The sequence below is a fragment of the Mytilus galloprovincialis genome, chromosome 14 (assembly GCF_965363235.1).
Source record: "Mytilus galloprovincialis chromosome 14, xbMytGall1.hap1.1, whole genome shotgun sequence".
Lineage (NCBI taxonomy): Eukaryota > Metazoa > Mollusca > Bivalvia > Mytilida > Mytilidae > Mytilus > Mytilus galloprovincialis.
Window position 1 is genome coordinate 51,647,409 of NC_134851.1, and position 26,498 is coordinate 51,673,906.

Consider the following 26,498-nt stretch of genomic DNA (forward strand, 5'->3'; position numbering starts at 1 on the left):
GTTCCCGAAAAGAAGTTGAAAGAGTAAAAAGTTCACGGACGTTGGACCCAAAATTTGATACATTCAATATGAAATCTTTCTATCATATGCCTCAACTGAGGAAAAAAAATCATTTAAATATTGACGAATCGACAAAAAATAATTCAACAGCATACATAATGAACATTGTTTGGAAAAGTCAACTTTTTTAAAGTAACTTTCTAAATTATGTTTCAGAAAAACTTAAAATCTGCATTTATTTAATATTTTTTTTTTTTTAATTTAATTTAATCATTTTACACAATATATTTTCCACTTTTCAAATAATTGTTTTGTACACTACTTTGTAATGTTTTTCACTGAAAACGTAGCATTGAGGTGTATTTTCCGGAATTTGCCGAGTATCACCGGAATGCCATGTGATAACGTTACGGAAAGGCATGTGATAACAATCGAAGCATGTGATAAACTTTTCATATCAGCCCGCTAAGCACCAATTCGGAAAATATGGAAAATACTTTAATTTAATGCTATTATCATACGGTAAAAATCATATGTTATTTAGTCTAAGTATATGATAAATGAAATTATTGATTTCAAATTTAGTTTGAAATGACAAGAAAACTAGAGTTTAGGTTAAACTACTGATAAATTAATAAAACAGAATACATTTTGTAGTACAAATGGGAAAACTATCATTATTTAATCATGATTGGCAATCACACCTCAATTCTTTTTTATACTGCAATTTACCTGTTTAGTCAATTCCAATTGATGACATATTAATTTCAAAGTACAGCACAGTTTGGTCACATCCTGTATTAAAGAAAACAGAGAACACATGAATAATTGAAAAACTTGATATACCAAAATTAAATCAGATAATTTATCCAAACAATCTTGATCAATCAAATAAATGATTAAAGATCTATCTATACCTTTTATATTACAAGGCTATCTTTTTTGACACCTTTTTTATATATTTATTTACTTATTCATGCTGTGATATGATAGAGGATATAAAAAAGGCATTTTCCCTTAAACTATGAATACTTTGTACTTGCTAGCTAGCTACACAGACATTTATATAATGTGCACACACTTACAACTTTTTAGCCTGATACTGGATAATTATAGAGAAATAAATGAAACATTTATGAAAAGTGCAATTATGTATCCTCCACTTTCTCCTGAATGAAAGTTATAGTTATTTTGACAAAGATTTATAAACAATAAAGTTTGTCATACAATATATTTGAACTCTCAATATATTCAGAGTTATGTTTTTTTTATACATCAATATTTAAAATTGATTATTCATAACTTTTCATTTGAAAAATATCCCCACATTTTTATTTCTATACTATTTTCCATGAAATAAAGTACCAATGAAATAAATACAAATTCAGGTTTGTCTAATGATACATGTCTGATTAGAAGTAAATTTTTGTAAATATTTAATTGAATTTTTCTGAAATCAAATGGCAATTTATTGTAAGTTAATAACGAACACTACAAATAACAAATACTGTTATATGCCCGAATCCAGATTTATTTTCGACTTAAAAAACGAACACTTCATAGTGATCACACGGTCAGATTATAAAATTAACATGGTCAAGTTGGAATTCGATAACACCTCCCCTTTTTTTGTAAAGAAAAAGAAAACAACACCTAACGTTTTGCGAATTTAACACATTGTATGAAAACAAACATATCATAAGTCATATTGTACTTACAGTTGGATACTCGAGTCATGTTTTCCGTTAGGAACATCATCAAATCGTATGAAAAACTCATAAACAGCTGACACGCACTTGCTTGTTTTGATGCCTTTTCAAGCTTTGAAATGACGTTGAGTGTAAGAATAAATGTGCTGACAACCAATAGAAACGACTACATGACGTCACAATTAGATTGTGATAGAATCTTTGAAAACTTATGGAGAACTGCCTTAACATTACTGCGTACTTCTAAGTCAGTTCAACAACCTCCAACCAAGGAGACTGAGGATCCTCCATCCTTGAAGGATCTTAGGGATAAGGTGTATACCTTGATGAGGATGAAGCCCATATCCCTTTTGCCTCTCCTTCCAAGCCGAAGAAACCTTCTTCAACTTTTGAAGCTTCCTGTGGTATTTCTCAGGATACTGTGAGTTCTCACAGTTCCTTTCCTGAATCTGGCCATATGGCTTTTGCTTTACAATTCATTAATGAAGGTATTGCTAATTTTGCTAGCGAAAAGGTTGCCAATAACAATATCTCTGGATTTGGAATGTCATCCTTTTCTGATCAGGTTAAGTACAAAGATTTTGATATCTTTGACTCTTCATTGGGTAGACTTGTTCCCATTTATGACAAACCTCTTTTGTCTTTATTGGGAAAAAGCCAGTGGATGGTCTTCGTCTCACTCAACCCTTTTGGTCTAAGACTGAGAATCTCCTTAGCAGTGCCTCTCAAGTTCTTGGCACAGCTGAACATTTTCTAGCTGCAACCGGACATTTGCTTAACAGCGAAGATACGGTTGTTCCAGCAGAAGTACGATCCTTCTTACTTCAACTGGATAAGATACGGTTGTTCCAGCAGAAGTACGATTCTTTACTGAAATCTCCCCTTATTGACAAGATGTTTGGTTTATCCGTACAGCAGGTTCAAGAGGTTCAAAGTAAGTGTACAAGTTAGCAATGCAGCAAGAGGTCGGTTAATGCTACTTCTAGTTCTACTAGTACTTCTGCTTCAGGTGGTCCTCCTTCTTCTGCTAAGAAAAGGAAGAATAACTACTGCAAACCGCAGAACAACTCCCATAACTCTGGTAAAAGCTCAGGTAAGCCTTCTGGTGGTTTTAAAGGTTCCAAGAAACCTGGGTCTAGTACCTAGGTTCTTGCCCCCTTGTACGTTATTGACAGCTTCCCCAGGGGAAAATTTACAAGTTCCTCAAAATTCAATACCAGTAGGGGGAGGTTAAGTTTTTTCCTAAATCAGTGGAAGAAAATTACCTCAGACTGTTATGTGCTGCCAATTATTCGAGGGGGATTAACACTTCAGTTCAAGAACCCACCTCCTCTGTCTGCAGTTCCGATAAGTTTGTCTCATACTCCAGACCCAGTCAAGTATCAACTTCTATCAGTAGAAGTGGACAAAATGTTACAAAAATCTGCAATAGAGGAGGTGTTGCTCTTAACTCTTTCTCAGGGATTTTATGCCCGTCTTTTTCTGTTTCTTAAGGTCAATCAGGGCATAAATCCTTCCAGGAATGTGGACTACTTCTCTGGATCTTTCAGACACTTATTTCCACATTCCTATTTCCCATACTTACAGGAAATACCTTCGCTTTGTTTGGAACAACAAAGTATTCCAGTTCAAGGCTCTCCCTTTTGGCCTGTCTACCGCCCCTTTGTCTTTTACCAAAATTATGCAGGCAGCTATAGCTCACCTACATTCCCTGTCTATACAGATTCATTCCTACCTGGATGATTCCCTTCTAAAGAAATTTTTCCCAATCAAATTGAGGGTTCAGACAGATTTGGTCATCAAGTGTTTTCTGTCCCTAGGCTTCCTAATCTCCTGGAAAAAGTCAGAGATAGTTCCTTCTCAAGACTTTGTTTTCCTGAGAGAACATTACCTAACCAATCTAGGACTAGTTCTCCCACCAGAGGAAAAATTTACAAAACTATGTCAGAAAATACATTTATTCCTGAGGGTTCAATCAGTCACAGCACGTCAATTCTTGCAACTTCTGGGTCTATTGAATTCTCTGGCAGATAAATTTCATTGGGACGCCTTCCCATTCGTCCGCTTAAGTTTTATCTACACAAGTTATGGATTCCAGCTTCACAAGAATGGGAAGCTTTGATTCTGATCACACAGCATGTATTTCCACATCTTCAATGGTGGTTAATTCGGGAAAATGTAATGAGGGGCCTATGTCTGTCCCCTCAAGTTCCCAGTCTAACATTATTCACAAATGCCTCCACCCTGGATTGAGGAGCATATCTGGAGGGGCTTACTATCTAGGGAGTCTGGAATCAAGATCTTTTGGAAGAGCAAATCAATGTATTGGAAATGAAAGCAGTTTTGCTTGCACTGAATCATTTCCAACTGTCTCTAAAGAATCAGGCTGTCATTCTGGCCACGGACAACACAACAGTTGTAGCTTATCTCAAGAATCAGGGAGGAACTCACTCACCTTCTCTTTATCCGATGACCAGAGACATTCTCCTTCTGTGTTTTCAACTCCAGGTTCATCTAGTGGTGAGACATTTTGCGGGGCACCTCAATATTCTAGCGGACACTCTATCCAGATCTCTTGCTCCAGTAAACATGGAGTGGGAACTACATCAGATAGTTTTCAAAGCTGTGGGGGGTTACCTCAGATAGATCTGTTTGCAACCAGTCTCAATCACAAACTTCCTACTTTTGTGTATCTGGTTCCAGATCCAAAATCTTATGAAGTAGACGCAATGAGTCTATCTTGGAAAGGAATGTTCGGGTACGCCTTCCCCCTTTCAGGTTTCTCTCCCCAGTACTTCAGAAAATAGCAGGGGAAAATTGCAAGATCATAGTTATTGCTCCAGCATGGCCCAAACAGTCTTTGTTTTCAGACCTTCTGCGCCTGTCATGTGCTTGTCCTCTAGTTCTACCTGTGAGAGTGCAACAATCAAATCAAGGGCAAGGCTCTTCACCAAAATCTGGAAAAACTTCATCTGCACGCCTGGTTTCTCTCAGGGTTAGTCTCAGAAAGAGAGGTTTTTCTGAAGGAGCAACCAAGCATCTCACAAAGTCTGTCAGAGACTCCACTAGCATTGTCTATGATGTAAAATGGTCAATCTTCTCAGATTGGTGTAGTGAGCGGGAAACTGATTCCTTCCATGTCACTGTACAACAATTAGCAGACTTTCTAGTTTTTCTTTTTGAATCCAAAAGATAATGTCCCTCTACTATAAAGGGCTATAGATCAGCTATTTCTAGAACTATTCATATTTCTGGTGGCCCAGATTTTGGAAACAATGAGCATATTTCACTTTTGGTTCGTAGTTTTAGTCTTAAAAGACCGAGACAAAAAACTTTAGTTCCTAAGTGGGATCTTGGATTAGTTTTATCCTTTTTAAAACTTCCACCTTTTGAACCAGCAGAAACAGTAGATTTAAGGTTTTTTTCATATAAATGCTTTTAGCTTTGGTTTCTGGTCGGAGAAGGAGTGAAATCCATGTCTTCTCCATTTCTGATGCTTAACAGGGACAAATCTTCTGTAACTCTTTTAACTGATCCTGCTTTTTTGGCAAAAAATCAGATTCCAGATAAGGGTGCGAAACCAGTCGTGATTCCTGCACTCCCTAGTGATTCCATTTCTGTACTTTTATGTCCAGTAAGAATCCGTTCTATTTATCTGGATAGAACGAGTAGTTTACGTTCTGTTTCTAACTCAAGATTCTTTATTCCTATTAAAAAAGGAATCTCAGATCTTTCTGTTCAAACTATTTCTACTTGGATATGCAAATGCGTATCTTTAGATTATAGTTCTTCTAAGGCAGAACTCTTGAATAGTTTTAATATTAAAGCTCATGATGTTAGGGGTATCTCTACATCGTGGACTCTGTTTAACAGTGCATCTTTAGAAGAGGTACTGTCTGCAGGTTTCTGGAGAAATGAGAACTCTTTTATATCTCATTACCTCCAATCTATGTCTACTTTTGCTGAGAGCTTATACTCTCTTGGACCTATAGTTTCTGCACAAAGATTGAACTTTCCTCCTGTTTCTTCTGTTACAGGGGATTCAGCTTTACATTAGATTCTGTTACTCAGAATTTATGATGGTCACGTATTTATAGCTATAAAATATTCAAATTTTAAAGTAAATTTGGATTTTATTAGATAAATACTTACCATCATAAATTATAGGTCCCACCTGCCTCCCCTTCATCCCCTTTCCTTACGTTTCTGTCTTAAGGAAATTGAATGGGAGAATATGGGTAAACAGGAAGATAGGTCTGGACCAGTGAGCGTACGTTTATTTTTAGTCTGGGTTATTTCCATCTGACCTATGACGCAATTGGGGTTATACTTTTCCCGTGTCCTGCTAGACCTCATTTCCCATTTTCACGACACAGAAATTTGACTATTACGTGTCACGCTTACAAAAAATCGGCAATCTCGCGTCACGCTTAGACCCCAATGAGACCCACCTCAGAATTTATGATGGTAAGTATTTATCTAATAAAATCCAAATTAACTTTAAAATTTGAATATTTTTTTGGTAGAATTTGTTCATTTCTGTTGGATTGTTGTCTTCTATTAGTTTACCCTAGATTTCCGTTTATACATATTTAAATGTTTTATATTTTAGCCATTTTCATCATGCTATATAGGATCTCCTTGTCCAAAATCAGCTTTAGCTGCCATTGCTGACCAAATAGATTCTAACACAAATGCAGAGGTAAAGAAAAAGTCACCATTCAAATTCATCTTTCCTGGCCAATCAAAACCTAGTACTGAACCTGGTGTCAAAACTGTTGCTACTGGTACACAGAATGAAGAATGGGGTTCTCCTATAGTACTGCATGGACAAATAGGATCAGTTTGCTTATTTCATGATGTGATAACACCATCTCAGATTAAAACACTTTATACATTAGGTAAGTGATGGTAACCATCTCAGATTAAAACACTTTATACATTAGGTAAGTGATGGTAATATGAAGTATATCCAGTTTGGGATCTCAGATAGTTGAAAATAGTAAGATCAACTATTGTGCAGATTGTGTTAAAAAAAACTGTGCACAACTATACTTACACAATATTCAGACGTAGATTACTTTTATTGAAGCTCAAATCCTCATATGGAATTTACTTAACCCATATATATCTTATTAGATGACTAGAACACTATGTAACGAACTTATCTTACAGACTATCTTAACATGTGATATTTAGACTAGCTGCCTATCAAATTGATCAAGTCTTCATTACTGTTAGCATTAAGAACCTACTTCCATTGTTCTATCCAAAAGTAAATGCCAACAATAACAACTTGTTAGCTTTAAATGTGTTTCATGAATTTATTTTAATCTTTCATCATTAATTCCATTGTCTGTTGAAACCTTTAAGAGATTTTCTCAGCACTGTGTTGTTTCTATAAAGGGATGTAACACCACTACTAACTGTGTATTGAAATAAGCCGTCTACCTACCAAATATAGAACCCTACTAACCTAATACATGGTCTCGACTCGGTTGCTTTTAATCAATCACATTCCTAGAAATGTATAGGTGGTAAGATAAAATTGATTGATCAGTTACGCTTCAGTCTCAATCAAATACATGCAGCAAAGCAGATTCAGGCTTGGTATTGGTCTTGTTTAAATATGCTTAATCTTAGCCATTAATAGAAAATCAATCTTATTTAAAAATTTGGTTTGTGTAGAAACTTATATAGTGTGTTTATATTTTTTTAAGTTTTTACCAATACAACATTTGCCATATTTTGATTTTCATGAATTGATATTAAGGTTTTATTATCAGCAAACTGAAAGGAGATAATATGCATTTCAAAATGTAACTTAGCTCTAAAATGATTGAAATAAAGCAGCCAAGCTTCTAATTTTTCGTTTCAATCTTACACAAATTGAATAATTAACATATTATAAACATGAAGTAAATCTTGATTTTTAGGATTTTTATAGGACTGCAAAGATTTTGTTATGATATGATGTTGTCTCATCTGAAGATTCATTTGGTTTTTGGACAATAACTTTTGTTTAAGTGAATGGATCTCTATATATACCCAGAAGGTTGGGATTAAATTTGAGGGTTATGGTACCAACATAACTTGTGTGTAAGAGTTTGGATCTCTGGAATTGTACCACAAGATTCCATATCACCAGGGGAAGGGGTAATTGTCCCAAAAGTTCAGGAATTAAGGGCAAAAAACAAGCACAGAGCTTTAGACAAAAATTGGTGTTTTTACCCACCATTTTTGTTGAGCCTTCGAAATAGCAATCCTACATTCCATTGTCAGTGGCATCGTGGACGGCATCACTGGCATCGTCTACAAATGTTCACTCTGTAGCTGAAATTTTAATAAAAGTTTTTAATTTGGCAGGCTCTACCTTGTTTAACTATTAAGGATATTGTACCACAAGATTCCATATCACCAGGGGAAGGGGTAATTGTCCCAAAAGTTCAGGAATTAAGGGCAAAAAACAAGCACAGAGCTTTAGACAAAAATTGGTGTTTTTACCCACCATTTTTGTTGAGCCTTCGAAATAGCAATCCTACATTCCATTGTCAGTGGCATCGTGGACGGCATCACTGGCATCGTCTACAAATGTTCACTCTGTAGCTGAAATTTTAATAAAAGTTTTTAATTTGGCAGGCTCTACCTTGTTTAACTATTAAGGATATTGTGCCCTATTTTAAATTGGTCTTCATTGACGTCCAAATGGTCCAAAAATTGTTTGATTTCATCAAGAACTGAGTTATTTGGCTCTATGATACGCTTAATCATATTGTGCATTTAGAATTTTTTTTATTTTGGACCCTGTTTTCAAATTAGTCCTTATCAAGGGTTCAAAATTAAACTAAATTTAAATTGATGTTATTTTTTTATATGCTGAATCTAACAATGTTGTTAAATTTTGGATATACACTTGGTAATTAAATTATCCAAATTTTTAAGATCTTTGATCACATTTATTGTGTCAGAAAACTGTTTTATGTCAAAAATTTGATCACAATTCAAATTCAGACAGTATCAAGCTTACATATTGTGTCTCAACTTGCCACAACTAATCAGGATTTGACGTGCAATCGTATCAGGCTGCACTCAGTGAAGCATTTTATTGACAAATTCTGTACACAAAAATGACAATATATAGATATAGGAAGATGTGGTATGATGTTATGTTCTTATTTTATTTGGGAAAGTGTACCATTGATTTAATGCAAATTCTATTTATATTAACAGGACCAAATAAGATGAATATTTTTGATGATGATGACCACACAGAACTGAATGATTTAGTCAATAAGTCTGTACTCTATTACTCAGCCAAGGTCAGTTACAGATAATAGGGCAAACACAAAGAATAATAAACACCTTTATTGTGTAACCAAATGATTGGACAGTTCCTTTTTTAAACAGTTAACTGTTCAGATGATTGGATAATCATGTATATTTGACATTAAAGGGGTTGAACTCAACTAGCATTGTCTAGAAGTTGAGATAATTTATTTATTTCATGCTGTCACTGACGTTTATGCTAACACCTGTATTTTTATAAATGAATCACCTGATGTAAGAACTATGATTTTCTTAACTTGCTGAATGTACTCTATGTCCTATTTTAAAGCCATCAAAGGAAACTAGCACTTTCATGATTATGTGTGATAGAATCTTTGAATGAAGCCCTTAAAAATTTGTTCTAATGAATGCAAAAACAGAGTTTACAAGCTTAGTGACTTTGCTTGACTGAATATCCCAATGTTCCTATTAGCTATTCTAGAAACTTACTGATGTCTTAGTTTTTGATGAGTGTTTTTAAAAAGCATGCAACTGCTTAACTTCATTTAAGCAATGGGATTATAATCATGATTATTGTATTTTTAAAGGCTCACAAAGATGGAGTAGTTGTTGATTTGACTGGAAATCAGCACCATGGACATTTGATTGGCCAGTGCTGTGTCACATGGGACATTAAGGTAATATATGGTTAGGAGAATAAGGTAAAATATGGTTAGGAGAATAAGGTAATATATGGTAAGGTGAATAATATAAGTTATATGGTTGCTACTGACCCCCTACAGATCCATAGAGGGTTAGTAAAATCCATAGGGGGGGGGAGGCCGGAGGTGTCCATGCAATATGTATGACCCAAATTATAGATAAGTTGTAAATAAATTTGATCTCATTGTTTTAAACATTTTTAAAAATTTCTTTTTTTATTAGGTAAAATTTTTTCTTATATGATATAACCTTTTCTCATCTGATTAAGTCAAAGTCATAAGTAGGATCTTTTTCATTCTACTGGTTGGTTGCATAAAATGACATTTGAAAAAACATTTTCTCTGTATCATTTTTTTGTAGGATGTAATTAACTGTATTGGAGGAATTCAGGTTTTGTTTCCATTATTGGAGCAGGTCAACAAATCGCCTATTCCTGAAAACGATGAAGTCACCACACTTTCTAATCCTGTAACAATTTCACCCACAGACGATGATTGGCTAGTGATACGTCCTAGTAGTTCATATGCTGGTGAGTTATTAACAAACATGTGTTGTCTCCCCTGACTGGCTTCTGATACGTCCTAGTAGTTCATATGCTGGTGAGTCATTAACAAACATGTGTTGTCTCCCCTAACTGGCTTCTGATATGTCCTAGTAGTTCATATGCTGGTGAGTCATTAACAGACATGTGTTGTCTCCCCTGATTGGCTTCTGATACGTCCTAGTAGTTCATATGCTGATGAGTCATTAACAAACATGTTGTATCCCCCGATTGTCTTCTGAAACGTCCTAGTAGTTCATATGCTGGTGAGTCATTAACAAACGTGTTGTCTCCCCTGATTGGCTTCTGAAACATCCTAGTAGTTCATATGCTGGTGAGTCATAAACAAACATGTGTTGTCTCCCCTGACTGGCTTCTGATACGTCCTAGTAGTTCATATGCTGGTGAGTCATTAACAAACATGTGTTGTCGCCCCTGATTGGCTTCTGAAACATCCTAGTAGTTCATATGCTGGTGAGTCATTAACAAACATGTGTTGTCTCCCCTGACTGGCTTCTGATACGTCCTAGTAGTTCATATGCTGGTGAGTTATTAACAAACATGTGTTGTCTCCCCTGATTGGCTTCTGATACGTCCTAGTAGTTCATATGCTGGTGAGTCATAAACAAACATGTGTTGTCTCCCCTGATTGGCTTCTGATACATCAAATTAGGCAGATAATCTGTTAGTCTGATTAATAGTAGTTGTATCAATGTTTTCACATCTTATTTCCATGGTGATTAATGGCTTAATGGGGAAGCAGCAAATACCAATTTTCAAGTCTTTGATTGAGTTCGCCTTTGATGGAACCCTTAGATCTCCTACATTTGAAGGGAACAGTCTACCCAGAGACTGCTGAAACAGTTTAATAATGTATGAAGATAAAGAGTAAAAATTGGATAGACATACATGTAGTAAGTATATTGGATTCAATTGTATTACTATTATCTGTTTCAGATTCTAAACTAGAACAGAATCAAGCAGCAGGATTTTTGACACTTTTAAGACATATGTTACACACAAGTTCTACAAACAGGGACACTTTCACCAGAATAAATGCAGCGGCAACAATTGGGGCAATATTACAGAAGGTAAAGCACATGTGACAGCATAAATTGTAGGTTCCAAAATCCTAGTCCAAATCAAGATTCCTATATCTACTAGTAAAAAATAGGATGATTACTGGAAAAAAATTAATAAAACAGTATTTTGATTTACTTCATAATGGAATTAATTTATAATTATAGTGCCTAACAAGATTTTGTGAGGTAGACGAAATTGACTTTAAAACGATCGTATTGACTTTTGATGTGCAGAAATAGGCAGATCGGACATATTTTGACTTTAGTTACTTACTTCTTAAGTTTGGGATTAATTGTAATCAACATATTCCAATGAGACTGAAAAATGCTTTTTTTTATTATGATAAATAATAATTTTACCTGCCGTAGTCGTGCGTAAAATATATTTCGGTATTTCTCTTACGAAAATGACTTGTTTATTGGAACAAAACGTATTATTTGTAAACTTTCTCTTTACTCTTCACACTAGGCTTTTAAAAAATAACCTTTCAACTGTATATTCCGAAAATTTTGTGAAAATCGAATAAGTGGCAATTCTTACCTTTCATACCTTAACTTTCATTGATAAAACATAATATTGACTCGTCCAGTGTCCAGTTTGAAGGTCATTTTAGTTACCGTACACATTCATGCACGTTCTAATTAATCAATAGTCATGTATGAAAAGCATAAACAAGTTTGAAGGTAAACTAATAACAACTTAATCCAATCAAATTGCCTACGATTCAATAACAATGACCAGTCCACATCATAAAAATGTATAGGGGTAAACTGGGTAGGGAGAAAATGTCAGATATATTAAGTTCATTATTTTGCAATAACGAGTAAAAATTTGTTAACCAATAGATTTGTTATAATTTCATAAACATGTCGTTATGTATTGGTATAGTTTTTGGATCTTTCACTAGCGTATTTAAGGCTGTAGAAAGTTTGGCCTTCAAAAGTCAACATAATCATTGACTTTATAAAGAAAATTCACCTTTTTAAAACATTAAATGTTTCACAAATAATACGCGACAACAAAGCAAAATCATTTCTTAAAACACTGCAAAAAAAATAATTCTGATTGATGCAGTGGTATTGTCATAAATTGCACTGGAGTGAACAGTGGTACATCAAACGTCGAATTCCCTCACACAATGTTATCACACACTATAAACTTGTCTTTTCTAAGACTTTCCAAACATTTGATCAAACCTGTACATAACCTATGTGGTAAGTGTAAATGAACTTCTTGGACAACTTTACTTACAATACATCCATTGCAAAGAAAAATATAACAAGTTATTCCTTTACTTTAAATCTATGCTAGTGAATTACTCCTTTATCTCAGTTGGTAGAGCAGTAGCTTGTCATGAATTGGGTACTGTAATGGATTACTGACTTTTACAGTAATTAATATGCATTCTCTCCCATTAAACTTTTTTATGCCCCACCTACGATAGTAGAGGGGCATTATGTTTTCTGGTCTGTGCGTCCGTTCGTCTGTCTGTTCGTTCGTCCGTCTGTTCGTTCGTCCGTCTGTCCCGCTTCAGGTTAAAGTTTTTGGTCAAGGTAGTTTTTGATGAAGTTGAAGTCCAATCAACTTGAAACTTAGTACACATGTTCCTTATGATATGATCTTTCTAATTTTAAAGCCAAATTAGACTTTTGACCCCAATTTCACGGTCCACTGAACATAGAAAATGAAAGTGCATGTTTCAGGTTAAAGTTTTTGGTCAAGGTAGTTTTTGATGAAGTTGAAGTCCAATCAACTTGAAACTTAGTACACATGTTCCTTATGATATGATCTTTCTAATTTTAAAGCCAAATTAAACTTTTGACCCCAATTTCACGGTCCACTGAACATAGAAAATGAAAGTGCATGTTTCAGGTTAAAGTTTTTGGTCAAGGTAGTTTTTGATGAAGTTGAAGTCCAATCAACTTGAAACTTAGGACACATGTTCCCTATGATATTATCTTTCTAATTTTAATGCCTAATTATATTTTTTATCCTATTTCATGGTCCATTGAACATGGAAAATGATAGTGCGAGTGGGGCATCCGTGTACTTTGGACACATTCTTGTTTTTCTTGTTTTCTTGTAGGTGAACTGTAAGCTGATTGACGTGCATGTTCTAATGTCTGTTCAGTTATTGGTAGATATGGCCACCACCACTAGTCGTACTCTTCTGCAACACTTATACCAATATATTCTGTTTGACTTCAGAATCTGGAGTAAAAGTCATTTTCCTATACGAATAGGTAAGAAAATAACACTACCTGTCAATAGTTTGGTTGTCAAAAAATACAAGAACACTATTTTAAACAGATATATCATGTTACGTTGGGGTATTTGCGAAAAATACCAGTCGAGAGAATGTTAAATTTCGCGAGCCCTATGGTGAGGGAAATTCATTCTCAAGACTGGTATTTTTCGCAAATACCCCTCAAGAACATGCTATATCTGTTTTATAACACCGAATGTTAACGTTAAAAAATGCACTGATGATCATGACATTACAAGCATCCAGTCGGATAGAGTATCTTTTGGCAAATACTACTGCAGAGAGGGTAAAAAAGGCATATTCTTTTTGCATATACCCCGACGGCGTAAAAATATGAACGATATTCATTTTATAACAGTAAACTGGTGAAAAATACAGTGGCTATCAACCAATCAAAACCCAGGATTCTTTAATACATAAGGTGTAATTACAATAAAAATTCAAACTATATTGATATTAAAACTGTATTGAAAGTGGAACATTACCATGTCTATTTTAAATAAAACTGATATTTTTTTCAAAAACATAATCATTTTAATTATATGAAATATATTTATGAGGTTTTTTACTTGCACTTTAAAAACAGGTGGTTATACACCCACTTTACAAAAGTGCTTTTGAAAAGTTGGGGTAAACTGTTTAACCCCTGTCTGTTTGTTTGTCAGTCCATCAGTCTATCCATCTGTGTCCCAGGAATATTTTTGTTGCATCTTTCTCAGCAACTACATTACAAGGATTTATGAAATTTATTTTCAGGTGTTATACAAGTCAGATATAGTGTGTGATGCATTTTCAGATTCATCACTCAACTACTTCCTGTTTACCAAATTTATTGGCTGGGGGAATCATCAGTAAGCAGTAGCTCGCAGTTTCACTTGTTTTTTTTTTTTATCCCTTGGGCCTTGCACGATATGGGATAGAGTAAGGGTCTCTGTCTAAGGAAACACACCAATACACAGAGACTGTCTGATATACAGTTATTCATACATGCCCCTGGCCAGTGTGACCTCTTTGTCCTTGTCAGCCATTAAGTCTGATATACAGTTATTCATACTTGCCCCCTGGCCAGTATGACCTCTTTGTCTTTGGCAGCCATTAACTTTTACAAAGATCATCTATGAAACTAATGGGCCCATTTAACAAATCTAAGTGCCAACATGGCTAAAAATAGAGAAAAAAAGGCTTAAAAAGCAAATTGTGTCTATTACATGTATTTAGAAAACTACTATAAAAGAAAAAATCTTATAGGGACTTAAAAAGTTGTAAGAAATGTGGACTACTAATATGTATTTTGTGTTTTCACATCTGTTGCTCATCAACCTCCTCTTTACTGATACTTATGTCATGAGCAATAGTTTACAGTTCAAATTGTTATATTTATATGACAAATTGCAGTTTATATTTGTATTCTAACAGTGCACATGTCTGTATTTTGTAGGACACATCCAGTATCTGTCTACAATAATTAAAGATGACAAGAAGTACTTCAGGAAGAAGTTTGGTGTACAGTTCATATTGGATGTAATCAGAATGTATTATAGGTAAAGTAACTACTAAGTTTTATAATACTAGAAAACAGGCAAGTTATTTTTTTGTGGTATTTTTTTTAAATCAAAAAGGAATAAAGAAATGTATAAAAAACACATAATAACAATTCAACCAAGTCCAAGTTGTTTGAAAGCTAATCCCCCAGGGATATTAAAAATGTAACTTTAAAAGCTCAGTAGATAATTATACTATACAAAGTGACAGGATAATACAATTGAGAAAGGAAATGGGGAATGTGTCAAAGCGACAACAACCCGACCATAGAGCAGACAACAGCCAAAGGCCACCAATGGGTTTTCAATGTAAGGAGAAACTCCCATACCCGTTTTTCTGACCCAAATTTTTAAATTGGTTTCTGTCAAGAAAAGGTCACTTATGTCAACTATGATTGTTTTCAGATGATTATTTTAAAGTAAATTAAATTTAGATATAAAATTGTCATTCCTCCACAAGACAAACAAAATAATGAACAAAAGACACATAGAAATTAAAAAAAAAAAACAGTTTAAAAAAAACAACAAAATTGATGGATATTAGAATATGGAACTACATACTATAAAGATCATATAAGACAACCAAACATTTCTATATTTCCTATTTTCCAGTTCTGTACGAGATAGTGGTCTTTCATCAGAAGATTCTAAACAGATCCGTGTATCTTTATTTAGCCTGGTGAAGTTTTATATAGCAAGGGAAGTAACTGCTGATGAACTTTTACACATAATAGGTTTTCTTGTGGTGGCCAGAGAGGAAAATATGGTAGGTTCCAATATGTGTCTTTTTTGTATCCATCAAATCAACATTTATTTTTATGATTGTTTGGCACCATATCAAAATTATTAATTACAAAAACAAACACTTATAAGAAAAAGAGAAAAGACATACATGTACATTTCAAAATCTAAACGGAACAGAGCTCTGTATTGCTATTCTTTACCTTAACAACTACTAAATCTAAACGGAACAGAGCTCTGTATTGATATTCTTTACCTTAACAACTACTAAATCTAAACGGAACAGAGCTCTGTATCGCTATTCTTTACCTTAACAACTACTAAATCTAATAGGAACAGAGCTCTGTATTGCTATTCTTTACCTTAACAACTACTAAATCACTTTCAGTGATGAAATAAATAAAAGATAACTTCATTTAAAGGTAATAAAACATTTTAAATGTCAACTGAATTATACCACATTTAGATTCAGGCAGAAGAGAAAGGCTTGGTTAAAAACCATTGCAATTATCATTGAAACATTTTAAGGCTTTAGACCGATGAAGCAAAAGATACATTTCCTTCTAATTTCAATTTGTCTTTTGAGTCTCTGCATCATTAAAGATGTACTGCACGGATGGATTAGTAGGACAACTTAACTGATACTGTGTATGGTGTATCACTACTTATGTTAGGGAGAGCTAGATAAACATTATTTGAAGAGAACTCAAACAACACAAAATCACAAAAAAATAGATAGAATAGTCACCATAATGTTTTATAGCAGAACACACTTCCACCATAATAGAAATACATTTTGTTAACATGTAATTAGATTCTGCTGGAAGGTTTAAAAGCATATGGACAATGATCTGTTTTATATCCCAGTATTATGGAAGTGGTTTTTATTGAAAACACTTTAGTTTCAGTGTTGTTTTGTTTGTTTATACATGTGCACATACCTTTGAAATAATGTACAGTACAAAAAAATAACCAGCTTTCCTACCCTCCTTGATATAATTTTTTTCTGGAACTGTCCTCAGCATTTATAGATAAGAATGAAATAAGATGTGGTCATTGATACAGCATTTAAATAATATAAGTTGACATAAAAAATAATTTAAATGAGATACCTGATTGTAACATGGATTTGAACATCATGCATATAAAGATATAATGTGAATCATCAAACGTATTGCACAGTACAAGATACCACATCACCTCTTTGATGTACTCAATCCTTCCTCGTATAATTTGTATTTAGAAATAATTTGATTTTCTTGGATTTGTGGTACTACAATGTATTTGAAACATTCCACTTATATTTGTTTCAGATATGTGAGATTTTAGACGTATTGATATCACTTCTAGAGAACCCACGTAAACAGGACCAGTTATTTTTGTTGTTATTTGAGGCAGACATGGGAGAGATGTTATATGGTTTATTGGTACACCAAGGATACTCAGTTGTATTCTATGAAAAAATTGTCAAGGTCAAATTAATTTTAATGTTTACAAGTGTACATATTTTAGGAGATGTAGAGTATACGTCAATCAATATTTCACTCTCCTTCCCCCCCCAAAAAATCGGTAGAAGTAAACCATTATATGTCAAGGATCCTATAAGACAACTCTTCATCCAAGTCACAACTTATAAAAGTAAACCATTATAGGTCGAGGAACACCAAACAGAAAGCCCCCAAAAAATACTAGTGTAAAACCATTCAATTGGGAAAACCAATGGTTTAATAATAGTTTATTTTGTTGTGTACCTAATGTACTGGAGACTCAAACCAGGAACTACGTGTTTCAAAGTCATCCCGTAATTGACTGACATAAAGAAGTCCTTCCCACTTCAATAACCTCTAGAAAAATGTGTTTAATCCTATAGTACTTCCCTAGCTCCTTACCATTGGCTACATATCTACCATGCACAGGAACAGGAAGCAATTATAGATATCAACCTCTAAATGGTCCAAAGTTAATAAAAGTTGGCAATTAATTCAACAAAAAAGATTAAAGATCTTCCATCAACACACAATTTTCAAAATAAAGAAAAACAATGATGTATTTCTCAGACAACTGGGACAACATCCCTAATGCGCCTCTAAATGAGGAACTCAAAAGTTACTTGTAAAGAAAAAATCTCTGTGTAGTGATATTGGACATGTTTCTATTTTTTACAAATGACTGAGCTTAACCATTTGTGGTGATTAGGAAAGTAGAGGAACATAGAATAAATGTATAAAAACTACGGAGCTATTAAATGTGTTCAAAGTATTAAATTTTCAAGGAACTTATTGTGTTAAAAAGGGGATATTTTACCACAAAGAGCCGCATCACGAAAGGATGTTTGGGGTATGCTAATTTACGGAAAAAGTAATCTCACTTCGTACCCAAAAAAATTTAACCACATATCTGAAAATGTCACAGCTTCGAAACGAGCTATCATACATATCCAAGTTTACGATATGGACTGAGCTACAGGGGAAAACGTTACCATTACCGCCTATGTAAAAACAATTAAAGATATTGACCCATTTGTGACAAGGTTGAAGCAAATGTCTAGTATTGAATAGCATTGGGTAAAAGAAAATATGTAGAAATATTGTATAGTTGTTAAGATTTGATACTGGTGCCATCAGGGATCCAAGTGAAAACTGTTGTCTTGAAGAAAATATTTATTTGTAATAACTGATATTTATTTCATTAGTATAGAAGGCGAGACATTTCAGCATGTGCACTCTTGTATTTTACAGGTTTTATATTTATTGCTCAAGTCAGATAAAGTTTACGAAAAAAGTAAAACCCGTCTTCGGCTGGCCGAATGTGGGCATTTAGGAATTGTTGGCTTGATGCAGGGCATTGATATCTCTGGGCCAATGATCAAAAGATTTTTAGAACAAGTAACTTTTAATGGTAAGTGGAGACATTTACTATTTAAAAAATAAATATATCAACATATGATGACAAAAAACTAACATGGCTTTATAAAAGTTGAGGAAATCATTGTTAAACAATATAAGAACTTGAAAAAGCCTAGGTTCCTATGAAATTATAAATATTTTTCAAAATAATATGGCAAAGTTAATCATTAGTTTTTGATAATCATTTATTTATTGAAAGTTCTTCGAATTAATTGTACGATGTAAACAATAATTATGAATTTACAATAAAATAAATTATGTAGCATACATAAGAAATTCTCTTATTTTCCAATGGAAACATATCTTAAAATAGGTCTTTTGGGAAAATTATCTTGAGATATTTATATCCCTTTTCAAAGCTGTTAAATATTCTTGTGATGTTGCTATATGAAATCGAGGTATGATTAGAGGACAGGGTGGATACTTTAGAGTGTGGCTGACTATCCAGTTCCAGTTTGTGTTATGCTTTAATCTTCAAGTAAGAGTTCAAGTTGCATTTCAAGTTATATTGAGTTGGAGTCACCATTCTAGTTAAAGTTCATAATTTATTTAATGGGAGTATGTTTTATGCTATTTATTAAAAAGTAAGCTTTTTAATACCCCCACTAAGAATAGAGGCAAATATATCGGTTTGCATCTGTGTTTTGATACAAAACCGACTTGTTTTATTAGTCCCCTACTATCTGAACTGGCAAAGCTGAAGGGGACTATAGGTTTGAACTTTATCCGTCTGTCAATCTGTCAGTCCTTTGAGTTGTCCTCAATTTTTTCTTCATTCTTGAAGTTATTGATATTTGGTATTTAGTCATATCATGACCAGTTACAGATCAAGTTTGAGTTTTGTTCTGGTCTGTATTTCACGCGAGAAAACAGTTTCCCACACTCTTTTTTGTCATGCTTAAAGCATGGATTTGATATTTGGTATATAATTTACCATGACAAGCACTTCATCAAGTTCTAACTTTGTAGGTTAGGATGATTTTGTTGCTGAGTAATGGTCTTCTGACTTAGAAAATTAACAAAAAAAATCAGTTTTCCACTTTTTTTTATGCCCCTACATCAATGGAGGGATATTTAGTGTTACTCTTGTTCATACATCCAAAAGTTTCTTACTTTAGTTTGCTTTAGTTGGTGAAACTAAGACACAATGCTTATTACCAAAAAAACACAGATCAAGTTCAAATACTTTTATCGTTCTCTAGTTATGTCCCTTAATTACATTAAATGCATATAGGAGCATTGTTTGTGTCATGGGACACATTCTCCATTTATTTCATTATTCTTGAAGATATTGATTTGATATTTGTTATAAAGTTTGACCATGACAAAGTTACCATGCGTTGGTTGACCGTTATGGAATATCAGTTTTACAGATGATAGACAATATGTTATAACAGAAGTTACAATCATGAATCTTTTTGTGAAAATAAAGAATTAAATATAAAATCTTGCATATATTTTGTAGATACTTCACAGAATTACAACTCCGTTTTAGCAATACTACAGTTAATACATACTTGTGGATCTGATATTAAACTGGAAGCTACAAAACAGGTTAGTATGGTATTTAAACAGAACCATATTGCTCATTTATATATGACAAAATATCAGTTAGTTCTTGTAGACATATAGACAACATCTCTACTACACCTTAAGATGATCAACCATGTTTTTGTTACCATGGGAAGAAAACAGACCAGTATGTTTCTGAATGTGCATGAAATATTTATTTAACGATAAATATTCAGCAAGTATTATTAAATCAAGTTGTTAATCACTAGAGTCTTCTCTGTAAGAAATGATGGCCCTTGTGTGATGTTTCATGTTCTGTCTTTTGGTGTGTATAAAGCACACTCTATCTTTTGGTGTGTATTAAGCACACTCTATCTTTTGGTGTGTATAAATCACACTCTGTCTTTTGGTGTGTATAAAGCACACTCTATCTTTTTTGGTGTGTATAAAGCACACTCTATCTTTTGGTGTGTATAAAGTACACTCATGCATACCATGCATCTCCTTTTTTGTCCTTTCAAATTGAGAAAAAACTTTCTTCTTGTGTATAGCATGCAGAAAAAATCTGGATCACATATAGTCCCTTGATGCCTCTTGCAGAACTCACAGAATTCTTTTTTGGTGTGTGCCTGAGACAAAGGTTTTATATATATATATATATATATATATATATATATATATATATATATATATATATATATATATATATATATATATATATATATATATATATATATATATATATATATATATATATATATATATATGAATATATGAAAACCGTTGTTTCTTATTTGTGTGTGTAACTATGTATACTGTATTGTTTATTATATTTGTAAAAATGATATTATAATGATAATATATTATGCTCCTTGCTTCTTCATCTCTAATTTGGACATGATCATTTCCAGGCAGTTACTAAACACACAAGAAAAAGCAAAACAACAGCTACTTTTATTTGCATATAACATTAAAAATCAGATACAAGAAGGACAGATATAAAACATAACAACAATCAAGTTAATGCTACAAAAATATTTTCATCCTGCTTTATCAGGGGCGGATCCAGCCATTTTAAAAAGGGGGGTTCCAACTATATGCTCCCATTCAAATGCATTGATCGGCCAAAAAAAAGGGGGGGTTCAACCCCCGGAACCCCCCCCTCCCCTGGATCTGCCACTGTTTCTTGGTTGGAATTTGGCCTAAAAAATGTCTAAAAGAACAGTGTAGCCATACATGTTATGCACCCTCCTTTTCAGAAATCGTTGTCAGGTTAAAAACCTGTGTACTTTACACACCTATTTAACATTTTAGACATGAGAAAAAAAATATTTTTAGTGACATTTAACATTAGAAGTAATTATTATCAGTTCTTATAGGTACACATATAAAAAGACTGTACATTTGTATTTGATATTTTCAGATAATTTCTCTGTTGGTTTCTAGACCCAATGCTGCCAAAAGTTTTGCCAAACAACTAGGTTGGCAAGAATCTCTAGTCAAACTGTTTATCTTCAGGACATTTGATGACCTTCCTGTAAATAAAAGCGATCATCAACTTTCATCAAATCTCATTTCTGAGGTGACTAAAGGTGAAATTACCTCAGATTCTACTGCTTTTTGCAGTACTGTAGAAAGTGATGATGTTGACAATTCTCAATGTGATGTTTCTACTATATGTGATAATCATAAGCCAGGAAAACACCCAGATAACTTGAATTTATTTTTAGTCTGTGATAATGTTTCTTTACCTTCACCCAAGACACCAGGGACACCTATGTTTCTTAATCACATTGATGATTTTAATAGCAGTTCAGAAGATCTTCGACTAAGATCTATGAGTCGAAGTTCAACAGCAAGTTTAGAGGATTTGAGTTCTAGTCGTCGCTCACAGGACCGTGACAGTAGAATTTCAGGTTTTTCAATAAATGGTCCAGTAGACATGAATGCCTCAATAAGTTCTTTTAGTGATTCCCGTAGAAGTTCTGGTAACTTAGAGAATGAAGATCTACAGCAGGCACTGGATAAATTAGGTATACAATCTTACCTGAAGGACAGCGGAGAAAGACTGGAAGAAGTATGTCAGAATGTTATTGTTATTCTCCTGATGATAATGACAAAAGGTGTGGAAGGATCTAACACTGATGCATGGAAGGTAAGGATTATACAGACAATAAATAATCATTGTTGTGTTTGTCTATTTTTCTTCTATAACCTGTTTATGGATTATTGTTCTGAGAATATCAATTACCAAATGACTTTCTTTTGTTTGCTTCTATCTTATTGTATGAATCAAATGATATTTATGGATTCCCAAAGCAAAACATGGGATATTGCCATGCCTACAAAAGGAAGTTGGCATCTGAACCTTGACTGGATTTCAGTGACGCTAAGTTTTATTGTCACTGTGTAATTCCAGCCTTTTGTTGTGCATTTCCTTTTGCCTTGATGCTATAAAAAAGAAGATGTGGTATGATTGCCAATGAGACAACTATCCACAAAAGACCAAAATGACACTGCCATTTTCTCGAAGTAAGACTTAAGGTTATGTTATATCCAGCTTTAAAAGAACATTATCAACATTGATAAAGTTTGTGATTATGTTATTTTAAGAACTGATAGTGGTAAGGCAATAATATTAAGTATCAATTATTTGACCCCTCATTCATTGTCCAAGGTTTTTTTAGTTTTATTCTGTGGCATACTGTCAGCTTACATTTTAAAGTTTGTAACTAGGTTCATTTAATGAATATTCAATGATAATTGGTATATACATGTAGTAGCATTAATATATCTATTCCCTATATGGTGGTCATAAGCTTATAGCAAGGTGCTTTTGACTCTGATCTTAATATACACTAGCATTGCAAGTTTTCCTGTAGAAGGTCTCTGGTATTCTCCAGGCATTCCTGGCTTTGCCCACCAATAAAAAACTGTCTGTCATGATATATCAATTAACCTTTTCAATATAGGTGATGTTGTCATATTGCAATTATCATGGTCCCATTGTATATATAAAAAGGAAACTACAGGGCAAAATGAGTTTTATGATCCATACTGCCATCCAACATGGCTAACAAGGCTTGAAATATAACATAGAGATAGAATGCAAGTAATGTCTAATACCTTGTAAACGTTATAAATCTATTAGAAAAATTTGACCATTTATAGTGCCAAAAAAGATAAGCAGGATCTACAAATAGGTTGAGAAGGTAGAATCGTCAGTTGACTTCTTGAAGGAAAAGATATTTTTTACCCATTTTTTGTGGGTTTTTTATGCAGAAACTATAGTAGACATGGAAACTGTTTCAGCAAAATTAATTAGTGAGACAATCTTCAATTTAACCAAGATGACTGAAATTGTCAGTTTACACATTATAAGAGATATTGAATGATAATTTTTAACCATTGTATTCTTTTTTGCATAAATTAAAGTTATAAAAATTGCTATACAAAGCTAAAATTGTCAGCCCTATATGTACTACAAATCAGTCAACATGCCTGAAATTGTCAGTCTGCTCCTTCTAAGAGTTATTGCCATTGGAGCATGATATTACATTTTTTGGAGTCTTTTCTGGAAATGGTTTGCAATATTCTCACTGCATTGCATATAATTGTCAGGTGGTCAATACAGGCTTTTAAAGTAAAGACAAACCAGTAGCTATAAAGTTTTTAGCTCACCTGTCCCAAAGGGACAAGTGAGCTTATGCCATCACTTGGCGTCCGTCGTCGTCTGTCGTCCGTCGTCTGTCGTCGTCTGTCGTCGTCTGTCGTCGTCTGTCGTCGTAAACTATTTCAAGAATCTTCTCCTCTGAAACTACTGGGCCAAATACTTTCAAACTTTAACTGAATGTTCCTTAGGGTATCTAATTTATAAATTGTATCCGAAGTTTTGATCTATCAACAAACATGGTCGCCATTGCTAAAAATAGAACATAGGGGTCAAATGCAGTTTTTGGCTTATAACTCAAAAACCAAAGCATTTAGAGCAAATCTGACTGGGGTAATATTGTTTATCAGGTCAAGATCTATCTGCCCTGAAATTTTCAGATGAATCAGACAACCCGTTGTTGGGTTGCTGCCCCTGAATTGGTAATTTTAAGAAAATTTTGCTGTTTTTGGTTATTATCTTGAATATTATTATAGATAGAGATAAACTGTAAACAGGAATAATGTTCAGCAAAGTAAGATTTACAAATAAGTCAACATGACGGAAATGGTCAGTTGACCCCTTTAGGAGTTATTGCCCTTTATAGTCAATTTTTAACCATTTTTCGTAAATCTTAGTAATCTTTTACAAAAATCTTCTCCTCTGAAACTACTGGGCCAAATACTTCCAAACTTTAACTGAATGTTCCTTAGGGTATCTAGTTTGTAAATTGTATCCGAAGTTGTGATCTATCAACAAACATGGTCACCATTGCTAAAAATAGAACATAGGGGTCAAATGCAGTTTTTGGCTTATAACTCAAAAACCAAAGCATTTAGAGCAAATCTGACATGGGATAATATTGTTTATCAGGTCAAGATCTATCTGCCCTGAAATTTTCAGATGAATCAGACAACCTGTTGTTGGGTTACTGCCCCTGAATTGGTAATTTTAAAGAAATTTTGCTGTTTTTGGTTATTATCTTGAATATTATTATAGATAGAGATAAACTGTAAACAGCAATAATGTTCAGCAAAGTAAGATTTACAAATAAGTCAACATGACGGAAATGGTCAGTTGACCCCTTTAGGAGTTATTGCCTTTTATAGTCAATTTTTAACCATTTTTCGTAAATCTTAATTAGTAATCTTTTACAAAAATCTTCTTCTCTGAAACTACTTGGCCAAATACTTCCAAACTTTAACTGAATGTTCCTTAGGGTATCTAGTTTGTAAATTATATCCGAAGTTATGATCTATCAACAAACATGGTTGCCATTGCTAAAAATAGAACATAGGGGTCAAATGCAGTTTTTGGCTTATAACTCAAAAACCAAAGCATTTAGAGCAAATCTGACGTTGGGTAATATTGTTTATCAGGTCAAGATCTATCTGCCCTGAAATTTTCAGATGAATCAGACAACCTGTTGTTGGGTTGCTGCCCCTGAATTGATAATTTTAAGGAAATTTTGCTGTTTTTGTTTATTATCTTGAATATAATTATAGATAGAAATAAACTGTAAACAGCAATAATGTTCAGCAAAGTAAGATCTTCAATTAAGTCAATTTGACCAAAATTGTCAATTGACCCCTTAAGGAGTTATTGCCCTTTAAAGACTTTTTTCACAATTTGTTCATCATGTTGACTTACTTTAAAAAATCTTCTCCTTTGAAACTGCTGTATCAATTTCAGCCAAACTTAGGCTAAATGAGTTTCAGAGTATCTAGTATAAATTTTATATTTTATTTGCTTGTATGTCAAGAAACATAGCTCCTATGGCTAAAATAGAACATAGGAGAAAATGATTATTTTTTTTGGCTTTTGAAGAAAATAGGACGATCCAAAAAACATTTGAATAAATAGAAAAGCCAAAATAATCATTGATGAGAGATTTAACCAAAAGAATTAAGGTGAGCAATTCAGGCTCTTGAGAGCCTCTTGTTGTTTATTACTGCAGGAAAGAATTCAGGTGTTTACATGGATAGACAGAATAGCAGAAGACAATGAATTGATCAGGCCTGCCATAGAACTCAAACGAAGATTGTTTGAAATGTTGGTAGAGGCCAATGCAACAGAAATCCGAGAATCAGGTAAACAGATTTAAATAGAGCACTGAGTATTGTATATACTTACTGTGGATTCACATGACAGTGTTGCATGTATAGTTGAGACATGTAATACCAGTCACATTCAGGCTTACTAAGTTATATACATTGATACTTCTCTAAATCTGTCCCTCTAAATACTGGTTCTACCTTCATAACAGCCAAATCAGGAAGTCCCAGCTGACGTGTAAATTGAAGGTGATTTTGAAGTGGAAAAATAAATAAAATATCACAATAATTTCTGATATTTTTTCGCAATATGGCGACCGTCAGCGGAAACCTTGCCTTAATGTATTACAGTATAAGCTTATACTAGCTATTGTTTTATCTTGTTGGCGAACATGTCGACCAGAATACACTCTTACCATGAGGTAATTGATGAAAAATATTGTCTATATTATAATTTTATTTACTTATCTAATGAAATTTCCCAAATTAGGATTATAACCCCGAATT

The 26,498-nt window shown here is 33.6% G+C and overlaps 1 protein-coding gene across 6 annotated transcripts in view; it reads left to right on the forward strand.

The window, feature by feature from the left end:
* Positions 1-26,498, forward strand: part of LOC143058336 (neurobeachin-like protein 1) — a 133,139-nt gene that overhangs the window by 43,862 nt on the left and 62,779 nt on the right. For all 6 annotated transcript variants that reach the window (XM_076231809.1, XM_076231812.1, XM_076231811.1 and 3 more), the window contains 13 exons: positions 6,322-6,610; positions 8,940-9,028; positions 9,584-9,673; positions 10,059-10,227; positions 11,197-11,330; positions 13,409-13,565; positions 15,027-15,129; positions 15,742-15,895; positions 17,184-17,342; positions 18,609-18,768; positions 20,242-20,330; positions 21,712-22,443; positions 25,895-26,027. In XM_076231809.1, the coding sequence (XP_076087924.1) occupies positions 6,322-6,610; positions 8,940-9,028; positions 9,584-9,673; positions 10,059-10,227; positions 11,197-11,330; positions 13,409-13,565; positions 15,027-15,129; positions 15,742-15,895; positions 17,184-17,342; positions 18,609-18,768; positions 20,242-20,330; positions 21,712-22,443; positions 25,895-26,027 (2,458 nt within the window). The remainder of the gene's footprint in view (positions 1-6,321; positions 6,611-8,939; positions 9,029-9,583; positions 9,674-10,058; positions 10,228-11,196; positions 11,331-13,408; positions 13,566-15,026; positions 15,130-15,741; positions 15,896-17,183; positions 17,343-18,608; positions 18,769-20,241; positions 20,331-21,711; positions 22,444-25,894; positions 26,028-26,498) is intronic.